The 19,411-nt window shown below is 41.6% G+C and overlaps 2 protein-coding genes across 2 annotated transcripts in view; one reads left to right on the forward strand and one right to left on the reverse strand.

The window, feature by feature from the left end:
- Positions 1 to 1,854: 1,854 nt before the first annotated feature.
- Positions 1,855 to 2,736, forward strand: LOC311054074 (inorganic pyrophosphatase-like; the record flags this gene model as incomplete). The annotated part of the gene is made up of 1 exon (XM_084069954.1): positions 1,855 to 2,736. One exon carries the CDS (start codon positions 1,855 to 1,857, stop codon positions 2,734 to 2,736), a length of 882 nt encoding a protein of 293 aa, XP_083926080.1.
- Positions 2,737 to 5,998: 3,262 nt separating this feature from the next.
- The window catches only part of rbm38 (RNA binding motif protein 38), a 23,334-nt gene continuing 9,921 nt past the window's right edge, over positions 5,999 to 19,411 (reverse strand). The window contains exon 4 of the mRNA XM_084068429.1: positions 5,999 to 7,792. Within this exon, the coding sequence (XP_083924555.1) occupies positions 7,357 to 7,792 (436 nt within the window). The 3' untranslated portion in view covers positions 5,999 to 7,356. The remainder of the gene's footprint in view (positions 7,793 to 19,411) is intronic.

A 19,411-nucleotide genomic window follows, 5' to 3' on the forward strand; every position in this document is an offset into this window, starting at 1 on the left:
AAGTGGTCTCATATAGCAATAGATACAGTGGGGTGGTCTAGATACAGTACAGTGGTTTCTAGATACAGTACAGTGGTCTCATACAGCTATAGATGCAGTCTCCTCTCCTAGAAGTGGTCTACTTTTTACAATAGGCAGAAATTACATATTTGTACTGCATGCAAAACACTGCATGGTTCTTGCCCAGAACTGCATGAGATAGGCATACATTTGGCATGTCTGTACAGGAGAGGCTTGTAGGTATCCATGTAACCCATTTTCATTCACATATATTGAGGTGACAGCTCAAGGGACCATTTGGAAAATGGTGATGGTCGTTTTTCCCTCGCCAAAATGTTGTCTTAACTTTGAATCATTAGGTATTTAGCCCCCTTCCCGACAAGGTAGCATGACAAGGTTGGTCCCATTGGAAACCTGAGGTTGTACGTCTAAATTTGAGTGTTCCACAGTCTCCGAAAGACAGTCTCGCCGGCGTTCCAGCCAGCCATCCCGCAGGTCTCATAGGGTTAATAAAACATTGAAAAAAACACACTTGGGACCACTTTTTTTCTTGGGATCATCAAAATCCCAATATTAGAGGTCCTATGGATGCCAAAAATCAAAACTAGAAAAAAAAATAAGCAGTCGCGCGTGGACCCCTCCTAGGGCCTCTACTACTTCAGCTTTGATTCCTGAAAAAACTGCTCCACCACCAAATAGGCCACACCCACTTCATCAACTACTTTAATTGGACACAGGTTTGTTTAATTTATAAAAAAAAAGGAATAGTGTGATGTCCAAAAAGTGTGTTATATAACTTTTAATATGTTGTTGGCTATGAATGAAAATCCGCCTATAGAGAAAAATAACAACATGTCAAAAAATATAAAAAGCTGCTCCTATGGAAAGTCTATCATATTTTTATTTACTTATATTGGCCCAAAAAACAATTTAGTATAGGTAAGGTTTTGCCAACTTTGTGGTAGCGATATCTCGTCTGGCCCAAGGACTAACATGCACGCACACACGCACACAAAACCACAGCATCATGGCCTCTCCTCTGCTAGCTCCGTTGTGTAACTTCATCTTATCTTATCTGATTAAATTCTTCCGTTTTCTCATGAACATCACTGTGTATGTTGAACTGATGGAAGCTAGAAGTGACCACAGTTTTCCTGCAGCATCATGATAAACTTACACAACTCACACAACAAGAAGAAACACCCAAGAAACAACACTCAAAGTTAACACTATAAAAAAAAGAAGAAAAAAGGATATAACAAAACAAGTGTGTGGCTTCCCTGTGGGTCAGTGTGGAACTCCTGATCAGTGGATCAGTGGGAGGGTGGGTATGTTATGAACTCACAACATGTGAAAACTGCCATGGCTGTTTGCAGTGCAATATGTTGCTAGAGCATACATGGGCAACTGGCGGCCCGGGGCCCACATGCGGCCCCACCTTCACTTTAATGAGGCCTGTGGGTCAGTAACCGAATACTGATATATTATTGATGTCTGTAAGTAAGTACGTATGTGCGTGTCTGTGTGTCACCATGAGTATCTCGAGAACCGCCTGACCGATCAACCTCAAACTCGGCTCGCGTATCGCTGAGGACCCGAGGGAGTGATGCACCAAGTGGGAAGTCGGTCGGATCAGTGGATCTCCAAAACGTATTGATAAATTCACAAAACCCCATATATGGAGGGCCCTGATGTCATCGACAGGATGTCATAGTACTGATGTCATAGACTGTACTGGACTCAGGTTTTCTACCTGGCATGTAAGACATGTGCGTGGGTGTTAAGCTCTTTTTCATTGTAGTTTTGCTTAGTTTAAGTAGGCTATATAAGGGCAGAACAACCCTGAAATCAAACATGAGCTTCGCAGTCGAGGAGAGAGGAAACCTCAATACGTTGAGTTACCGTCTGTTTTTCAAAGATGCTGACGGCAAGTACATCTCACCATTCCATGACATACCGATGTATGCCGATGAAGGCCAGAACCTCTTTAACATGGTAGTTGAGGTACCAAGATGGACTAATGCCAAGATGGAGATCGCTACAAAAGAACCTCTGAACCCAATAAAGCAAGATGTGAAGAAGGGTCAAGTGCGTTACGTCGCCAACATATTTCCACATAAAGGCTACATATGGAACTATGGAGCCATACCACAGACATGGGAAGATCCAGGACACAAAGACGGAGACACTGGCTGCTGTGGGGACAACGACCCGATCGATGTTTGTGAGATCGGGACGAAGGTGTGTTCCCGTGGCGAGGTCATCAAGGTGAAGGTCCTTGGTGTTTTGGCCATGATTGATGAGGGTGAGACTGACTGGAAAGTCATTGCGATCAACGTAGAAGACCCTGAAGCCAGCAGCTTGAACAGCATTAATGACGTACAAAGACTGAAACCTGGCTACCTGGAGGCCACGGTCGACTGGTTCACAAGGTACAAAGTTCCAGATGGGAAACCAGAGAACCGGTTCGCCTTTGATGGAGAATTCAAAGACAAGGACTTTGCCATCGAGACGATCAAGAACACTCACACATTTTGGAAAGCCCTCGTCTCCCAGCAGACTGATGATGCTGGAGGATTGAACTGCAAAAACACATGTGTGTCATCTGGTGAAAGCCCATACTACTGCTCAGAGGACGAGGCCAAAGCTGTTGTTGATGAGACAAGTCCTTGTGGATCAGAAGACCCCATCCCCTCAGCAGTCCACCAATGGTTCTACTGTGAGAGGAAGAAGTAACCCAAGAGCTATACCTTTAAATGGACCAGAATGTATTCTCATCTAATGATGACATACTTGAAGATGATAAACCTTTACTAGACAACTCACTGCTTTAGAGAAAGAAATATCAACCAGCTGCTCAAAGGAGATAAAAAAAAAAGTGTGTTAAAAACGTAGATTGGTGCTTCTAGGATCAACAGGAAACATGATTTGAAAAAGAAGAAAAGATCCGAGCACTCAAAAACGAACGGAGGAGAGGCCGTAAAATATTGGAGTATATTGAAAAGTGAAGTGAGTTTGTCTGTGGATAATATTTAACCAAAGAAAGGTATATACACGTCAATACTGATGCTTGTAGATCTGCTATTTTCGACAAGTGACACTGTTGTATGACAAAGTATGAATCAAGCTTCAGTGTACGACTACGAGTGTTCAGAAATCTGATTAGAATCAAATTTCAAACCACTTAGGAATGTTATATTGATCAGATTTGAATAAATCAGGGAAAAAATGCCAGAAAAAATAAATGTGAACCCAGTACCTTTGGATCATGAGTGTCTTTACACAGTAAACCCGAACCAAACCCGCACCCTAACCCTAACCGCACGCGGATGCCACATAGTCGGAGAAAAGGTCTGTCGGATTAACGCATGCCTCCCAGCTATTGAACTTGTTACACCTCACAAGGCAAGTGTATTCATCGCAAAAAAGCCAGAGGCTTGTTTCCATTGTGCTCCAAACTGCTCCATAAACAATCCAGACAAGCAACAGCACAACAAACAACAATATAAAAAACTAAAATAAATTCAACTGCATATATTGATACATTTTGTTTGTATCGTTGTTTGTTGTTAGTTAAAGCAGGAGGAGCACAAGGTAGGAGCAGGCTGCATGGTAGGTCACTGTTTACATGATCCAAAGGTCGTGGGTTCAAATCCTCCTGTACTTTACTCAGAAGCATGTTTTGAACACTAACATCCAGAAACTACACTTAAAAGCACTAAAAGAAACATGTGTAAATGTGTGGAGGTGCCGTAGGGCAGCAGATAGTTGCTGGACACCTCTTTGGCATAGGGCCACACGGCAACCAGGGCCACAGGTTCAATTTCCAATATGGAAATATGATACAAACACTTTTGACATCATAAAAAAACAAACTCAAATGCTAAATTTTGAGAGCTCATAAGTGCATTCAAGTTATCCAACACTTATTTCAAAATATTAGTAAAGATATACTAGGAAAACTTACCAGAACTGCTTAAAAAATAATTGTTTGTTAGTAGTGCATCAACCTCTCCTGTTTAGTTGATGGCAGCCATTTTGGGTCAGACCACCTGAGGCTCTGTAACTACCTGCAGTGAAAATGGTATGGTCCAGGGGGAAGTGGGGATGTGTCAGATATGATACAACAGGTTCTTGGTCCACGTGTTGATTACACTGATTTATTAAAAAATCTCTGTAATGTGTGTATCATATATGATACGTTTGGTGACATAGGGTTAAATAACTTTGCTTAATATGCAAATTTGTGAAGCTCCTCCCTCTGGAGGTGTGTAATATTCAAATGTATTAAGCTCCTCCCTCTGGAGGTCTTGGGCTCTGTGGTCATATTTGAAGGGAGAAGTAGCAGGTCAAAATATGAAAATATTCTGCAAACACCTCTCCCTCTGACAGAATGAATCTACAGATACACCCACTAATGATCAGGGTTCATTATGACACAACCGAAATTTTGGTTATTGTTTAAAACCATTTGTTGGAACATATTTTGCTCTGCACCCACCGTGTGTCTGTGGCAAGACCTTTGTGTTTCTTGTTCTGGTAATATTATTGTCCGCTCATTTGTATGTCCAATCGCAAAAATATAATTTTGACAAAAATGGCCACCAAGCCAGCATGGCGATGACCCCTGAAACAGAGATATGTTTAGTTAGCCTTAGTAATGTCATTTAATTTCATACCCGTCATTTCTCAGTTTTAGATGACCAAAACTATAGCACTTTTAATTAACCAGAAATATACATGTTCTTGTTTAATAAAGTACTTTTGATGTACTCACTGATGATGTACATACTTCCCACCCGCTACACAATCCCACCGGTTATACAAATCTACACAGACCATGTACAACACTCACAGTGCCCAGGGGTAAAAAGAAGAGAAAAAACTAAACATTCAAAACAAATCAATTATAGGCTGAGCCCCATACTTGTGAACTGCATTCTGTTTTGTTTTGAGCTGAGTGATCCGGGGAAAACTAATTGAAACAAACCTATGTCGTAGGGCAATTTGCCTCGCTTTTAGGAGCATACCGCCACCTACTGAACCATATGTAGTATGAGTCCCTGGATTACTTCACAAATACAATAAATTATGAATACTAAAAAGGTATGATACTTCTTGATGATACAAATAGTAATAATAATAGCCTCATAATAATTGCTTTAATAATAGTTAAAGTAGGAGAAATAATAAACAAATTAATGAATTCAATTTAAATCTCTCTATACAAGCGATATGGTCTAACTAACTGCTGCTTGAAGGCGCCTCGGGAACGGACCTCTATGACAGTGGTTCTCAAAGTGGGGTCCGGGGACCCTCAGAGGTTCAAATTCCCAGCCAGATTTTTAAATATAGCATCAAAATTAGTTTCTCCACTTAACCCTAACCCTACATACATAGGCTATTTGAAAATAGCCGCACAACGCGTCATTATGTGAGCTTGTAGCTCTGCTATTCAAGTACAAAATGTGGCATACTTTATTCTTTTTGAGTACCAATCAAAAATGTGTTTAATTAAATATTAATCAAATATTTGGTATCCTGACACCATGATACTGAGGAGTGAGGATACTGTCTGTGGTTAGATGTACAGTAACTTTAGTGAATGAATAAAACATTTCCACTTTTTGTTGTTGGCCAGTACAAAATTTGCACATAAAAGGAATCTGCACCTCCAATTTTTTAAACAGCAGTGCACATATCTGGTGTGTGTCTGCTGTACGCTGCATGCACACAGGGGCAGGACATTTATATTTGTGTCCATTTATAATGCACGTTAAAACACAACAATTGCAACACTTTATTTACTTAGAAATATGTTTTATTTTGCATATTCTGTCTGCATTTACTGTATGGCTTTGTTGTAAAGAACTATAGCGGTACAAATAAACTGCTTGATTCCTATTAGCAGCTCTCTTTTTTCTGCAGCTGGGACGGACAATGGAACAACTCACTAACACAATAGGCTTGAATAGATCCTGGCACTGGGGTGTACTGCATCTCTCTCTGTCTCACACGCACACGCACACGCACACGCACACACACACACACACACACACACACACACACACACACACACACACACACACACACACACACACACACACGCACGCTGAAATGCATGCACAGTTTGTGCATATAAGCCCACATTGTGCTTCTGTTTGTGTAGTTGTCAGCATACACATACACACAAAACAGGTTTTTATCTGTAATTATATTGTAATGAAGTATCACAATTCAAAATATTCCAGGACCAAACCCAAGTTTGAAGTCCGTCGGTTGCGCCACGATTTTTGGGTAAAATATAATGAAGAGTTTCTCTACGAGTGACAATACAAAAAGAACATTACAGTGTTGCCTACCTTATTCATGGTCATTCTATTGTATATCGTCATAATTGCATATTTAGTCCTTCTACTGTATATAATCATAATTGCATATTTAGTTCAACTGTGATTATCATTATGTAATAACTTACCAGCAGTACGTAAAAAGGAGTAAAGGGGGATTGGACAGTCAGAAAGAGATGTCTAGAAATGTTCTCTAGTTTTGTTGTTTTTTGTTCATTCAAGATACAAGTACAGGTATAGTAAAATAACAAAAACACAAACATTGAACCGCAGAGGATTCTAAGACCATGGCTAGAAAGGTGATCCTAAAGAACGGGTCATAGGATCTGTGCTCCTGGAAGAAGAACCGACTCTCGGCTTGGCTGGAGTCCAGCGTTCACTTCAGCATCAAGTCAGACAGATAGAATCCACCCGCTCTCCAGCAGGCAGCCTTCTGAACCCATTCTCAGTTTGGAGGGTCGGGGACTAGCAGCGAGATCCCCAAACAATTCTGAATTGTTCACCTTCCAACGTCTATCACCGCTCATGAAAGAAGCATCCAACGGCGGCGATCTATCGTTCACATTAACCACTTAAGCCTGGCATCGTCGTATGATGAAATTAGCTGATCTACAAGCTCACAGCGCGTTGCATTGCGACATGTTGTGAGCTTGTAGATTGGCTGTTTTTGCTGCACCACACCGGCGTACGACAGGGCATAGATTAAGTATATAGGCCTATAGGCTGTTTTTGAGAATTTTGGCCTATAATAACTTGCCCAAAATAGGGACGCCAGGTTTTATGTGGTTAATATCTACCACAACAACATACTGTATACTGTATATTTAAAAGAAAAAAAAACAGGAATGAGAGTGCTTTCTAAAAGCCCTTTGATTATGTAACACTCTCTCCCGGATTTAAACTGTCTCATTCAGATGATGTCACAGGTCATGGCGCCACAGTTCCATTTTGATCAAGTCACCGAGCCGCAACCCGCTGGCTTTTACGAGGGCGGGGGGGGGCTCACTCACTGCATGCGGTCGGGCTGGTGCTGCAGAGGGTAGTGGAGGTAGGCGGCGGGGGGCGGTGCAGAGGCGGCGCTGAGCTGAGCCAGGGAAGCGTGGTGGACGGGGGTCGGAGGGGTCGGGGGCGCCGCGACAGTGGGTCCCGGGGTGGCGGGGGAGAAGCTGTAGCTGATGTAGCCAGCAGAGGGCGACGGCGAGGGGGAGTACGGGTACTGCTGCTGCTGCTGCTGCTGTTCCGCCACCATGCCGGCGTATTGGCTGTAGGCAGAGCTATAGTCCACACTGTAGGGGGAGGCGAGCGCCGTCGCTGCCGCGGCGGGGCTGAGCTGGGACTGTAGCATCAGGCTGGGCTGGAGGAACGTCTGCGGGTAAACGTACTGCTGGGCGTACTGCTGGGCGTACTGTTGGGCGTACTGCTGGGCGTACTGCTGGGCCAACCTGGGAGAACGCGACAAAAAGAACATTACCACTATGCATTACACAGTATCACACACACACACACACGCAAGCAAGCACAAACGCGCACGCACACACGTACCCACATACCACTTCACATCCTACAGAATGATAAATGTGGAGCGATAAAACATTTCATTTCTATTTTCAACATGCTTTTATTAGAGCTATTTACCATGAGTAAAACAAATGGGAGAAACAGAACATAATATTATAAGCCAAAAAAAAGAGATGAAAATGGGGTCAAGGGTCAAACTCAGAGCATTAAGGGAAGAGATTTCTTATATACTGTAGTATTTCTTAGTCTCTAGAATGATCAGGAAAGGGAGAGGAAATTAGATATATTGTATTTGACTGTACTACCCAAGTATGTTCATATGAAAACAATCATACAAATAAAAAGAAAAAAGGTATTGTAGAGATCATAAATAAGCAATTGTTTAACTTAATAATAGCTTGGTAATGACATGCTACTACAATGAACACAATAAATGTAAAGTAAATTGCCATTATATTCGCTTACATGACATATGGACTTAGGACGAGTCCAAAGCCCATTTCTCTTTTTTGGAAATGACTCTGAGTTTCATTGAAGATTTACGGTAACAGCCCCCCTCCCTTTATTTAATTCCAAAGTCTGTAAGGTTCACTAGTTATAAACCAGAGGCAAGTACACATCGAGTACAACATATTCACGTAAGGAGACAACCATTGGTCCCATTCAGCTGCCACCATGGTGAGTTTTGTTTTACTTAGATACATATAAATATAGTATTTTTTTGTTGTAGTTTATCTAATGAAAGATAACTACATGATCTATTATGATCTATTTATACACAATATCCTGATTCATCAAAGTCAGTTTATTAAAACTGTATTTTTCTTTTTTCTGTGAAGAAATACTTGGTTCTTCTAGCTTTACTGTCATGTGCCCTGCCTTCAGTGATACATGCTGCATGCTTTGGAAAGCCCATGAAGGAAGGTAAAACCAACATAACAGCCACTGCTGCCACTACAATTGTATTCTGTAACAAAGTAAAAAAGATAACACGCGCACACACACACGCACACACGCACACGCACACGCACACACACACACACACACACACACACACACACACACACACACACACACACACACACACACACACACACACACACACTAGAGAGAGAGAGAGTTGATTTGCATTTATTACGTATCCATAGGTAGCACTCATTGTCATGATGAGGTGGATGGAACATGGCATGCAGTAGGCTCCGAATGGAGGACCAGTCAGTGCCTGGACTGTGTCTGCGGGAAGGATGGTGCACAGTGCTGTTACGCGTAAGTACCACCAGTTAAAGGCAATTGATTCACTTGTGATGTGAGAAGCCATTACATTTTCTAATGTTAAATAAAATAGGCGTTAAATATTTCTATATTCTGATAGTAATCATTGCTATATAGAGTGTTTGTTCAGTAACAGGGGTGTCCCTGTCTTGCCAGCTCTTTAGTAAACAGAAAATGCATTGGGATACCAATTTGATCGAATCAGGAGGGAGAACTCATACAGGATACAGGGTAAACACGTGAAATTGGAAGTGCTGACACAATATAATGAGAAGACAAAATTGGAACTGGAACACTATAGAATTGAAGCTGATAAATGGGTACTCTCTCCTGTTTGGCTGAAATAGGCAAGCCACCTGAAAATGTATTTTCTGTTTACAACAAATCTGAACAAACACTCTATAGCAATGATTACTATCAGAATATAGAGCTTTAACCTTTTTTAACAAACTGCTTTTCATTTTAACCCAAAAAATACCACTTACCCTACCTTTAACTCTGTGATTACAGGTATGCAACACTAGGTGGATTTCCTGATCATTGTGTGTCAAAGTTGGATCTGAATGAGTGTAAAACCAAACTGTACATGAAGAACGACCCCACTGCACCATGCACCGGTGTAACAAGGTTGTTTGGAGTAGGGAAATAATACTGTTATGTTTGTCATGTTTACATTGGCTGAAAACCTGATCTTTATTTCCAGTAAAATGACCAACAAGCATAGTTGCCTAATCTCTTGCAGATTTGTCCACGTCTGTGCAAGTTCAGCAAACGGGATCAGGATACAATAAAAGTTCGTAACAACTAAATTAAGTCCCTAAGTCATAGTATTGTTATATTCTTAACGTAATCAAGTTACTCTTGCTATTAACCATGAATGAAAAAGTCACAAACATGGTGATGCTTACTCTGGGTGCCCGTCCTTTTTCTTGGGACTATAGGACTGACTAGCCAATGAGACAACTTGAAATGCTGATGACATGAGAATTGTTTTGTATTTTACCTTACTACGCAAGCTATGTTCATGTGAAGAAAATAAAAAAAGGATTGTAGAGATCAGAAATGTGTTATTTTTCACTTGATTTGATACATAATAGCTTGGTAATGACATGATACTACATTTAACACAATAAATGTAACATAAATTGAAATGACCATTATATTCGCTCTCTACAACTACATGACACATGGACATAGTATGAGTCCTATAATGGTAAAGTACTAAAATGTATAATATTTCACTAAAATGTAAGCCTTTATTCCGGCTGTAATGTGCTATTAGACAGCTTCATGCGAGCCCCCTCTGTGAGGACAGGTTTCTGTCTCTTTGGGTTATTTAAGTCTATTTGGCCTATTCATGGCCCTGTGTCTAAACAAGGACTCATGGGAGCTCCCATTAAACCTGATTGTTTCATCATATTCGGTGACCTCACTCTTTTTTTGGAAATGACTCTGAGTTTCATTGAAGATTTACGGTAACAGCCCCCCTCCCTTTATTTGATTCCAAAGTCCGTAAGGACTCACTAGTTAATAAAACAGAGGCAAGCTCACATCAAGCACAACATATTCACATAAGAAGACAACTATTGGTCCCACTCAGCTGCCACCATGGTGAGTTTTGTTTTACTTGGATACATGTAAATATAGTCATTTTTAGTTGTAGTTTATCTAATGAAAGATGACTAAAGATGTTTTTTTATTTTGTATTATGATCTATTTATTATGTATTACGCACACCAATGTTGTCAGTGTGCATTCTGATTAACAATTTCAGCATAACATAAGGTAAAGAGGACGCAAATAAATACATCCAGATTCATTAAAGCCAGCACATTTAAACTTACTCAAACTCTCTCTTTTTATTTTTGCTGTGAAGAAACCCTTGGTTCTAGCTGTACTGTTATGTGTAAGTAAAAAAAGATTACACACGACCAGTCACACACACACACACACACACACACACACACACACACACACACACACACACACACACACACACACACACACACACACACACACACACACACACACACACACACACACACACACACACACACACACACTAACAGAGAGTTAATTTCCCTATAATATGTATCCATAGGTAGTACTAGCACTCATTGTTATGATGGATGGATCATAGAGAGGATGAGAGGAAGAGAGGATGGATGGCATGCAGTAGGCTCCACATGGATGACCAGTCAGTGCCTGTACTGTAGCTGCTTCGACGATGGTATAAGGTGCTGTGCTGTGTAAGTACCACCAGTTAAAGGTAATTGATTCACTTAAAGTGAGAAGCCATAGCTCTCTATTCTCACAGTGTTTGTTCAGTAACAGGGGTGTCACTGTCTCTCCAGCTCTTTAGTAAACAGAGAATGCATTGGGATACCAATTTGATCCAATCAGGAGAGAGAACTCATACAGGATACAGTGTAAACACGTGAAATTGGAAGTGATGACACAATGAAATGAGCAGACTGAGAGAAATTTGGAACTGGAACAACTATAAAAATGAATCTGATAAATGGGTACTCTCTCCCATTTGGCTGAAATAGGCAAGCCACCTGAAAATGTATTTTCTGTTTAAAACAAATCTGAACAAACACTCTATAGCAATGATTACTGTAATAATATAGAGCTTTAACCTTTTTTAACAAACTGCTTTTCGTTTTAACCCCAAAAATATCACTTAACCTACCTTTAACTCTGTGATTACAGGTATTCAATACTATCTGGATTTCCTAATCATTGTGAATCAAAGTTGGATCTGCATTCGTGTGAAACCAAACTGTACATGAAGAACGACCCCACTGCACCATGCACTGGGATAACATCGTTGTCTGTACTAGGGAAATAATACTGTTATGTTTGTCATGTTTACATTGGCTGAAAACCTGATCTTTATTTCCAGTAAAATGACCAACAAGCATGGAGTTGCCTAATCTCTTGCAGATTTGTCCATGTCTGTGCAAGTTCAACAAACAGGATCAGGATACAATAAAAGTTCCTAAGAATTTAAGTCCCTAAGTCATTTTATTGTCATATTCTTAAGGTAATCAAGTTACTCTTGCTACTAACCATAAATGAAAAAGTCACAAACATGGTGTTGTTTATTCTGGGTTCTTGGGACTATAGGACTGGGACTATAGGACTGAGGAAATGCTGACGACATGAGAATTGTTTTATATTTTACCTTACTACGCAAGCTGACCTGTATGTTCATATGAAGAGGGGAAAAAAAGGATTGTAGAGATCAGAAATTAGTTATTTTTTATTTTATTTGATAAATAATAGCTGTTAATACTGTTGCGTTATTTTCTATTGTACTTCTTCCACCACTGTCTTTACGTGTTCAAGTAAGAATATTAGAAAAGGTATACATATCAGATGTTACTGCTGCGCGAGCATGCACGCACGCACGCACAGACGCACGCACAGACGCACGCACGCACGCACGGCACGCACGCACGCACGCACACACGCACGCACGCACGCACCACGCACACACACACACACACACACACACACGTGAAGCTATTTACACACTGATCCACTCTTAAACAGGGCACCCTCTCATTTAAATAGCACTTATCACCACCACTGCTAGATGACTTAAAATAGATTTCTCCCTGGTGTATAAGATTAATTATCACACCATATCGCGATGCTGAAAATTCTTTCTTTCTTTCTTTATAGGTTTAGCACATTTAAATACGTAACGCTAACTGATAAAACAATATAGCTGGCAAATAGTTCTAAACGATCTTAGGACACAAAAGAGCAAATTATGATTTGATATTTGTTAAATGTTCCATGAAAATGTCTGAATTAAACCGGTTCGACTGTCGATGTGTGTATAACTAAAGCTACACTTTCTGAAATATTGAGCAATGAATATTTAACTGAGTCTCTCTCTCTCTGCCTCTCTCTCTCACCAAACTCACACACACCCGCCCACACACATGGCCTATCAAACCAAAGGTAAGGTACGGTATCAGAGCTGTGAGACTGTGAGACTGTTTATTCTCAGTTGCGTGCCAAGAATAGCCGATCTACAAGCTCACGCAACGCGTTGTGAGCTTGTGGATCGGCTATTTCCGGTGCTCTAAGTATAAATCAAGCAGACTCCTCTCCTCTCATGCCCTTGCCTAAGGCTGCCCGCTCAACCTGAACTGCCTTGCTTACATCTGGCAGCAACAACACAGATCAGATCACAAGAACTAGGTTACGCCACACTTAAGCAAAAACAACAGAGCGTGCACCAGTATGACATAGTGCTCTCCCCCAGGATCTGCTGCTTGTACTTACACACTGCACAGGTTACAGTATGTTCGTTAGCCCACCACTGACCTTGCTACTGAACTGACTGACTGAAAGCAAATGGAGCACAGTGGTAACTGCTGTGTGTGCATGGGGTTCAGAGTTCATGTTTACCCCCAAATAGAGGAACCACAGCAGGGATCAGGTGTTGTTTACATTTCAAACACTGGCTTTTTTTGCGGCCTATTCGTCACACCTTTTTGTGTATGCATGCATGCACGGATGCACGCACGCGCGCACACACTCACTGAATTATTCAGCGTAAGACTCACATTTTACAGAGGTCTTCCATTAAGGATAACTAACAGTAACATCCTCAGAGTCGACCTAAAAGTAGGGCAACAGATAAGAGGGGACAACTTTTTTTTTTTACATACTACGCTCACAACAGCCGATCTACAAGCTCGTGCTCCTTCTGACAAGCGGTCTAAACCATGGCTCCTCTTCCGTCGCTCGCTCACAGCACAAGTGCAGTGTCATCGTCCCCATGGCTGTGTGCTCTGCACCAGGCTGACTGACTGACTGATCCAATGTGACAATGTCATTGTACCAGAACGGAGCCTTCCCTTTCCTCTCCGTGCCTGGCATCATCATTGGCTGTCAGGCACACAGACAGACAGACAGACAGACAGACAGACAGACAGACAGACAGACAGACAGACAGACAGACAGACAGACAGACAGACAGACAGACGCACGCACGCACGCACGCACGCACGCACACACACAGTAGCACAGTAGCACAAAAACATGGAGGATATAAAACCAGTGCTCAGATAACATCTCACAAAAGGATGTTGTGGAGACGAGCACAGCAGGGTTAATTGGAACAGCTGCGTGGGTGTATGATTATGATAGACCCACGAGAGCACAATAACCTCCACTGAATACCACTCTCCTCTCCTCTCTCCCTTCCTCTCCCCTCCTCCCTCCTCTCCTCTCCTCTCTCCCTTCCAGTGGTGGAAAAAGTACTCAAATTCTTTACTTAAGTAAAAGTACCAATACTGCAATATAAAAATACTCTGTTACAAGTAAAAGTCCAGAATTCAAAATTCACAACAATTCAAAGTTCACAACGCGATGCGACGCGCTGTGAACGTTTGTGAGGGGAAACAAAATCTGCCGTTACGATTTGTGGGTCCAATATATTGGACAGTGCTTTTGGACAATGCCTCAATACAGTTTGAATGGAGGCTGAGGTCAAGACTCCCCGGATGAGAGAGTGAGTGACAAGCACAGGATGTTGGAGAGGTGAAGGATCAGCCTTCATATCCCTCCTGCCTCAGGAGAGGGCTGCTTTTAATAGTTCCTTCCAGTGAGGAGGGTGGGTGAATCAGTCAGTCAGAGAGAAACACACGACAGACACACACATACACACACACACGATACAGCATTGGTTCCCAAACTGGGGGTCCCCAAATGATGTTGGGGGTGTCCCCAGATGATTAGCTTAATGTGCAACATACAGTATAGGTGTAGGGTATCTATGCACATTTCTACAAGTTACAATTTAATGACTTTTAAGACCTTTTTAATAACAAATTGTCCAAATGCCTCGCAGCGCGAGGTGTTGTGAGCTTGTAGTTCAGCTATTTTCACAATATGTTTAACTAATGCCTTTACTTTCCACAGATAAATATTGTGAACTATATTCACAATTGTTGCCTCTTTCTTATATAATTTGACTATTTTAGCCAATGTTTGACCAGTTTTTATAGTAAAGTTTGTTGATTACTTTTGATGCGGTAATGGTCTTTTTTCTTTACATTTTCTTATTTTAAAAAAACAATCACGTGGGGACCCCCCGGAGGGTCCTCCAGACCCACAGGTTGAAAAACACTGCTGTAGAGTATCACTGCATCTTCTTAATCTACAGATTTTAATCTTTGCAGGAGAAAAATCACAGGGGCTTTGAGTTCTATTAAAAGACAAAGACCTAGTGGCATATTTTAAACGCTTCGCTCTATTTCAGTCTGCCATCCAGACTGCTGGTCTGGAACCAGTTTGGTTGTTCCCTTTGGGATGGTACTTTAGGGTGGTACTATAGGGTGGTACTATAGGGTGGTGCTTTGGGGTGGTGCTTTGGGGTGGTACTTTAGGGTGGTACTATAGGGTGGTGCTTTAGGGTGGTACTTTAGGGTGGTACTTTGGGGTGGTAGTACGGGGTGTTACTTTGGGTACTAGTACGGGGTGTTACTTTGGGGTGGTGCCTGTGAGATCTGAGCAGTGGTTCTAGTGATGGTTCAGGTACACATTATAAACACAGCCCTCAGAGAGGAGAGAAATAGAGTGCAAAGCAACAGAGATCCTTCAGGTTTTCAAGAAGCCTCTTAGCCAAGAAGTAGGTTTTCTTATTCTTACCATTATATCCTGTATGTACCCCCTCCCCCACCCTTTCCCCTCAACATTTGATAATTGGGGCGCCTATAGAAGGGCTTTGACTAATTGGGTCCCTGGGTAAAGAGACAAACAGCTGGTTCTCTAAAGCCCTCAATTGAGAGAGAAGAAAGACAAAGGAGGCACAAAGACAGAGCCATCATTTCTAGGAAATGGACTGAGTGTGAATTTTAGTTTTATAAAATAAACTTCAAAGCCAGAATGAAAATGGTAGAAGATGATGAACACGTCCAGGTGACATCATGGCATCAACCAGTGGTGGAAGAAGTTCTCACATTTTTTACTTTGGTAAAAGTAGCAATACCACCACGTAGAAATACTCTGTTACAAGTAAAGGTCTGGCATTCAAAATGTACTTTACTTGATAAAGTACAAACGTATTGGCATCAAAATATACTTGGAGTACCAAAAGTAAAAGTACTCATTATGCAGAATGTCTAAATTTAGTAAGTTTCCACATGTATAAAATCCTTTGAAAATAGCAGATCTACAAGCTCACAACGTGTCACATCGTGACACGTTGTGAGCTTGTAGATCGGCTATTTTCAAATAGCCAAAGTATATATAGGGCTGAAGTGGTATGTATGTTTTGTAAAAAAATATCTAAATCTACAAAGTAACTAACTAGTAATTAACATTTTTAAATCATTGTAGTGGAGTAAAAGTATAATATTTGCCTCTGAGATGTAGTGGAGTAGAAGTAAAAGTATTGAAAATTGGAAATACTCCAGTAAAGTAAAAATACATCAACATACTTAGTTACTTTAAACCACTGGCATCAACCGCAGAAGCTATTGATAAAGGACATGTACTCTCTCCAGTGATTTATGCCCGTGGTTCTCAAAGAGGGGTCCGGGCGGACCCCCAGGGGTCCTTGAGGTGGTTCTCAGCACAATTTGTTAATTGCATCAAAATCTGTTTAACCACCTACAGTATATACATCGGCTATTTGGAAACAGCCCATCTACAAGCTCACAAGTGTGGGACCCCCCCCACACAAGTCTTGTGTGGGGGGGTCCCTGGCAAAAAAAGATTCTGATGGGGGCCACACAATTATATGAGAACCACTGCTTTATGCCACACAAATGCCACACTGTTTCTAGCACCTGAACAAAAGGCTTCACCAGCTACAAGCAGGTGGAAGTCTGCATCAACTGGGCCTCTTATCCCCCCCCCATCCCCCACCCGTGTTTCAACAGGAAATACTCCTCCACCCTCCACCCACAGAAACACACCACCACACACCCAGCCACTGCCTTCCTTCACTCTCTCTTCAAAAGGACAGCAAACGTAAAAAGAAGTTGTCGTTTCTCACAGCTCTCACTTCTCAGTGTAACTCTCACTTCTCTGTCAGCATCCTGGCATCTGCCCTGTCTGCCATCTTGCTGTTGGTTGGACCTGTCCTGCCTGGCATGCTACTAACATAATTACAATTACATCTATTCCTTTATTAGATTTTTTTTGGTAGCGAAAATAGCCAATCTTATTTACAAGCTCACAACACATCGCGATGCGTCACGTTGCTGAGCTTGTAGATCGGCTATTTCCGCTATTTGTGGTACCATGAAGTATACAAGCCAGGCTCAAGCGGTTCATCCACTCCTGGCTTTAAAAACAAATACGCCAAAACAGCAGACAGAACAGTGCATTGTTTGAGTTGGTGTTTGTTATGTTGTTTACAATGGGCGTGTGTCCAACAAGCAAAGGACAATGGCACATGTAAGCCCCCTGAGGCGATGACGACGAGTCCCCTACAGCCGTGACGACGAAGGTTAAGGAGGAGGAGGATGAGAGGAGAGAGACAAAGGACCTAGTGGCTGATTTTAAATGCTTCTACTTCAGTCCTCCATCCAGACAGAGAAATGTACTCTGTACCTCAGCAGACTAAAGCAGGGGTCTTCGACGTTTTCAGCCCAAGGACCCCCTAGCTGAGAGAGAGATGAAGCAGGGACCCCCACTATATTGTATAACATTTTGTTTCAGATGAAACTTTTTTTTTTTTACTTGGTCAGCTCTTTTTTCCCTCTACACCTATACCTCTTTGTCAAAATATGTCAAAAATATGTCAAAATATGTTGTACACGATGTTTGTAATCGTGACAGTGATGTACAATACCGTGTGTGTGTCTTACTGTCATGTCATGTAAGATTAAATATTGTCCCTTTTTGGGGTCATCTATTAAGTGTCCTGAAAGCAGAGACTATGAAATCAACTCCTTGTGCTTAAAGAGTCCATCCTCTGTGAGACACATCACTCACACATCCTTCACTCATTCATAGACGCATCTGGGTCAGCCTCAATTCCCACATCACTCATTCTGTAATTGAGGGCTGCAATATTAATAGTCCTTCCGAGCTATGGGCGATTCTATTTTAATGGGTCTTTCTGCAGCCACAGAGTTATGCTTTGGACTTCCTACTGGTCATAGCTGAATGGCTAGTGAATCAGAAGGTCCCCTGTTCGCCCCCCCTGGTCCACCCAGTTTACCTGTATGTGTCCAAGACAATTGTCCCTGAGCTCGACACTTACCCGCCTAACTTCTCCCCGGGCGCTGCATTAATAGCACCCAGTTAGGATGGATGCAGTCTCTAAAATGTACAGTATAAGCATTTTGCAAACAAAATCTATGCTGTTAAGTGTAGAGTCAACTCAAATGTTGACTTCACTCAACGGTCAAAAGTATTTATTATCATTTTTAATCTAAACTAATCTTAACCACATGAACCCCAGAGTCCCTATTCTGGGCATATTATAATATAATAGGAGAACATACTGTACTGTTAAAATAGGCGAACATCCGGGGAAAAAATCAATCGATCTACAAACTCACAATGTGTTGCAATGTGATGTGCTGTGAGCTTGTAGATCAGCTACATTTGGTGAAAAGGAGGGGTCCTAGTACAGAACAGACCCCTGGGGGACTCTGTTAAACACAGTATATAGGCTTTAAGTGGTTAAACAAAAACTCTGCTAACTGCACTGCTGTCTGTTGTGTCCCATGGCTCCCTTGGAAAATACGATTTTTTAAAATCTCATTCAGACTTTTTACTCCTGGTTAAATAAAGGTCAATAAAAATACAATAAAAACACTGCCATCTACTGCCATATAGTAGAGTAATAGAATAGTTTCTGATGACACATAAGATAATATCCCAAGAAAACAACCGGTTACATTCTTTCTGCATGGAGAGAGAGACCAAGCAGAATGCCACCTGAAAAGCAACTAAACACATTACGTGAGAGCCGAGTCAGATCCGTGCAGCTGTTCACCCGAACGTAACAACCGAGGCTATGATTCAACTGTGAGACTGACTCATTAGTGCCCCATGACTGACTCTGACGCTCAGGGAGAGTCGAGTCTGAGTCCTTGTCGCTTTTAAGCTTAAATTTATTGTAGGACGGCGTCGCTTGCCAAAAAGAACCCATCTACGAGCTAACAATAGATCTATACTTTTTTGGGGGGAAAGCGACACCCTTGTGCAATGGAGTATAAATTTAGACGCCTCAGACACTGGTGTTTTTTTACAGCCAAGGAGGGCTTCTGAGTGAGTAAGCA

This window comes from Gymnoscopelus microlampas (assembly GCF_963454915.1).
Source record: "Gymnoscopelus microlampas genome assembly, chromosome: 10".
In the NCBI taxonomy this organism is placed as follows: domain Eukaryota; kingdom Metazoa; phylum Chordata; class Actinopteri; order Myctophiformes; family Myctophidae; genus Gymnoscopelus; species Gymnoscopelus microlampas.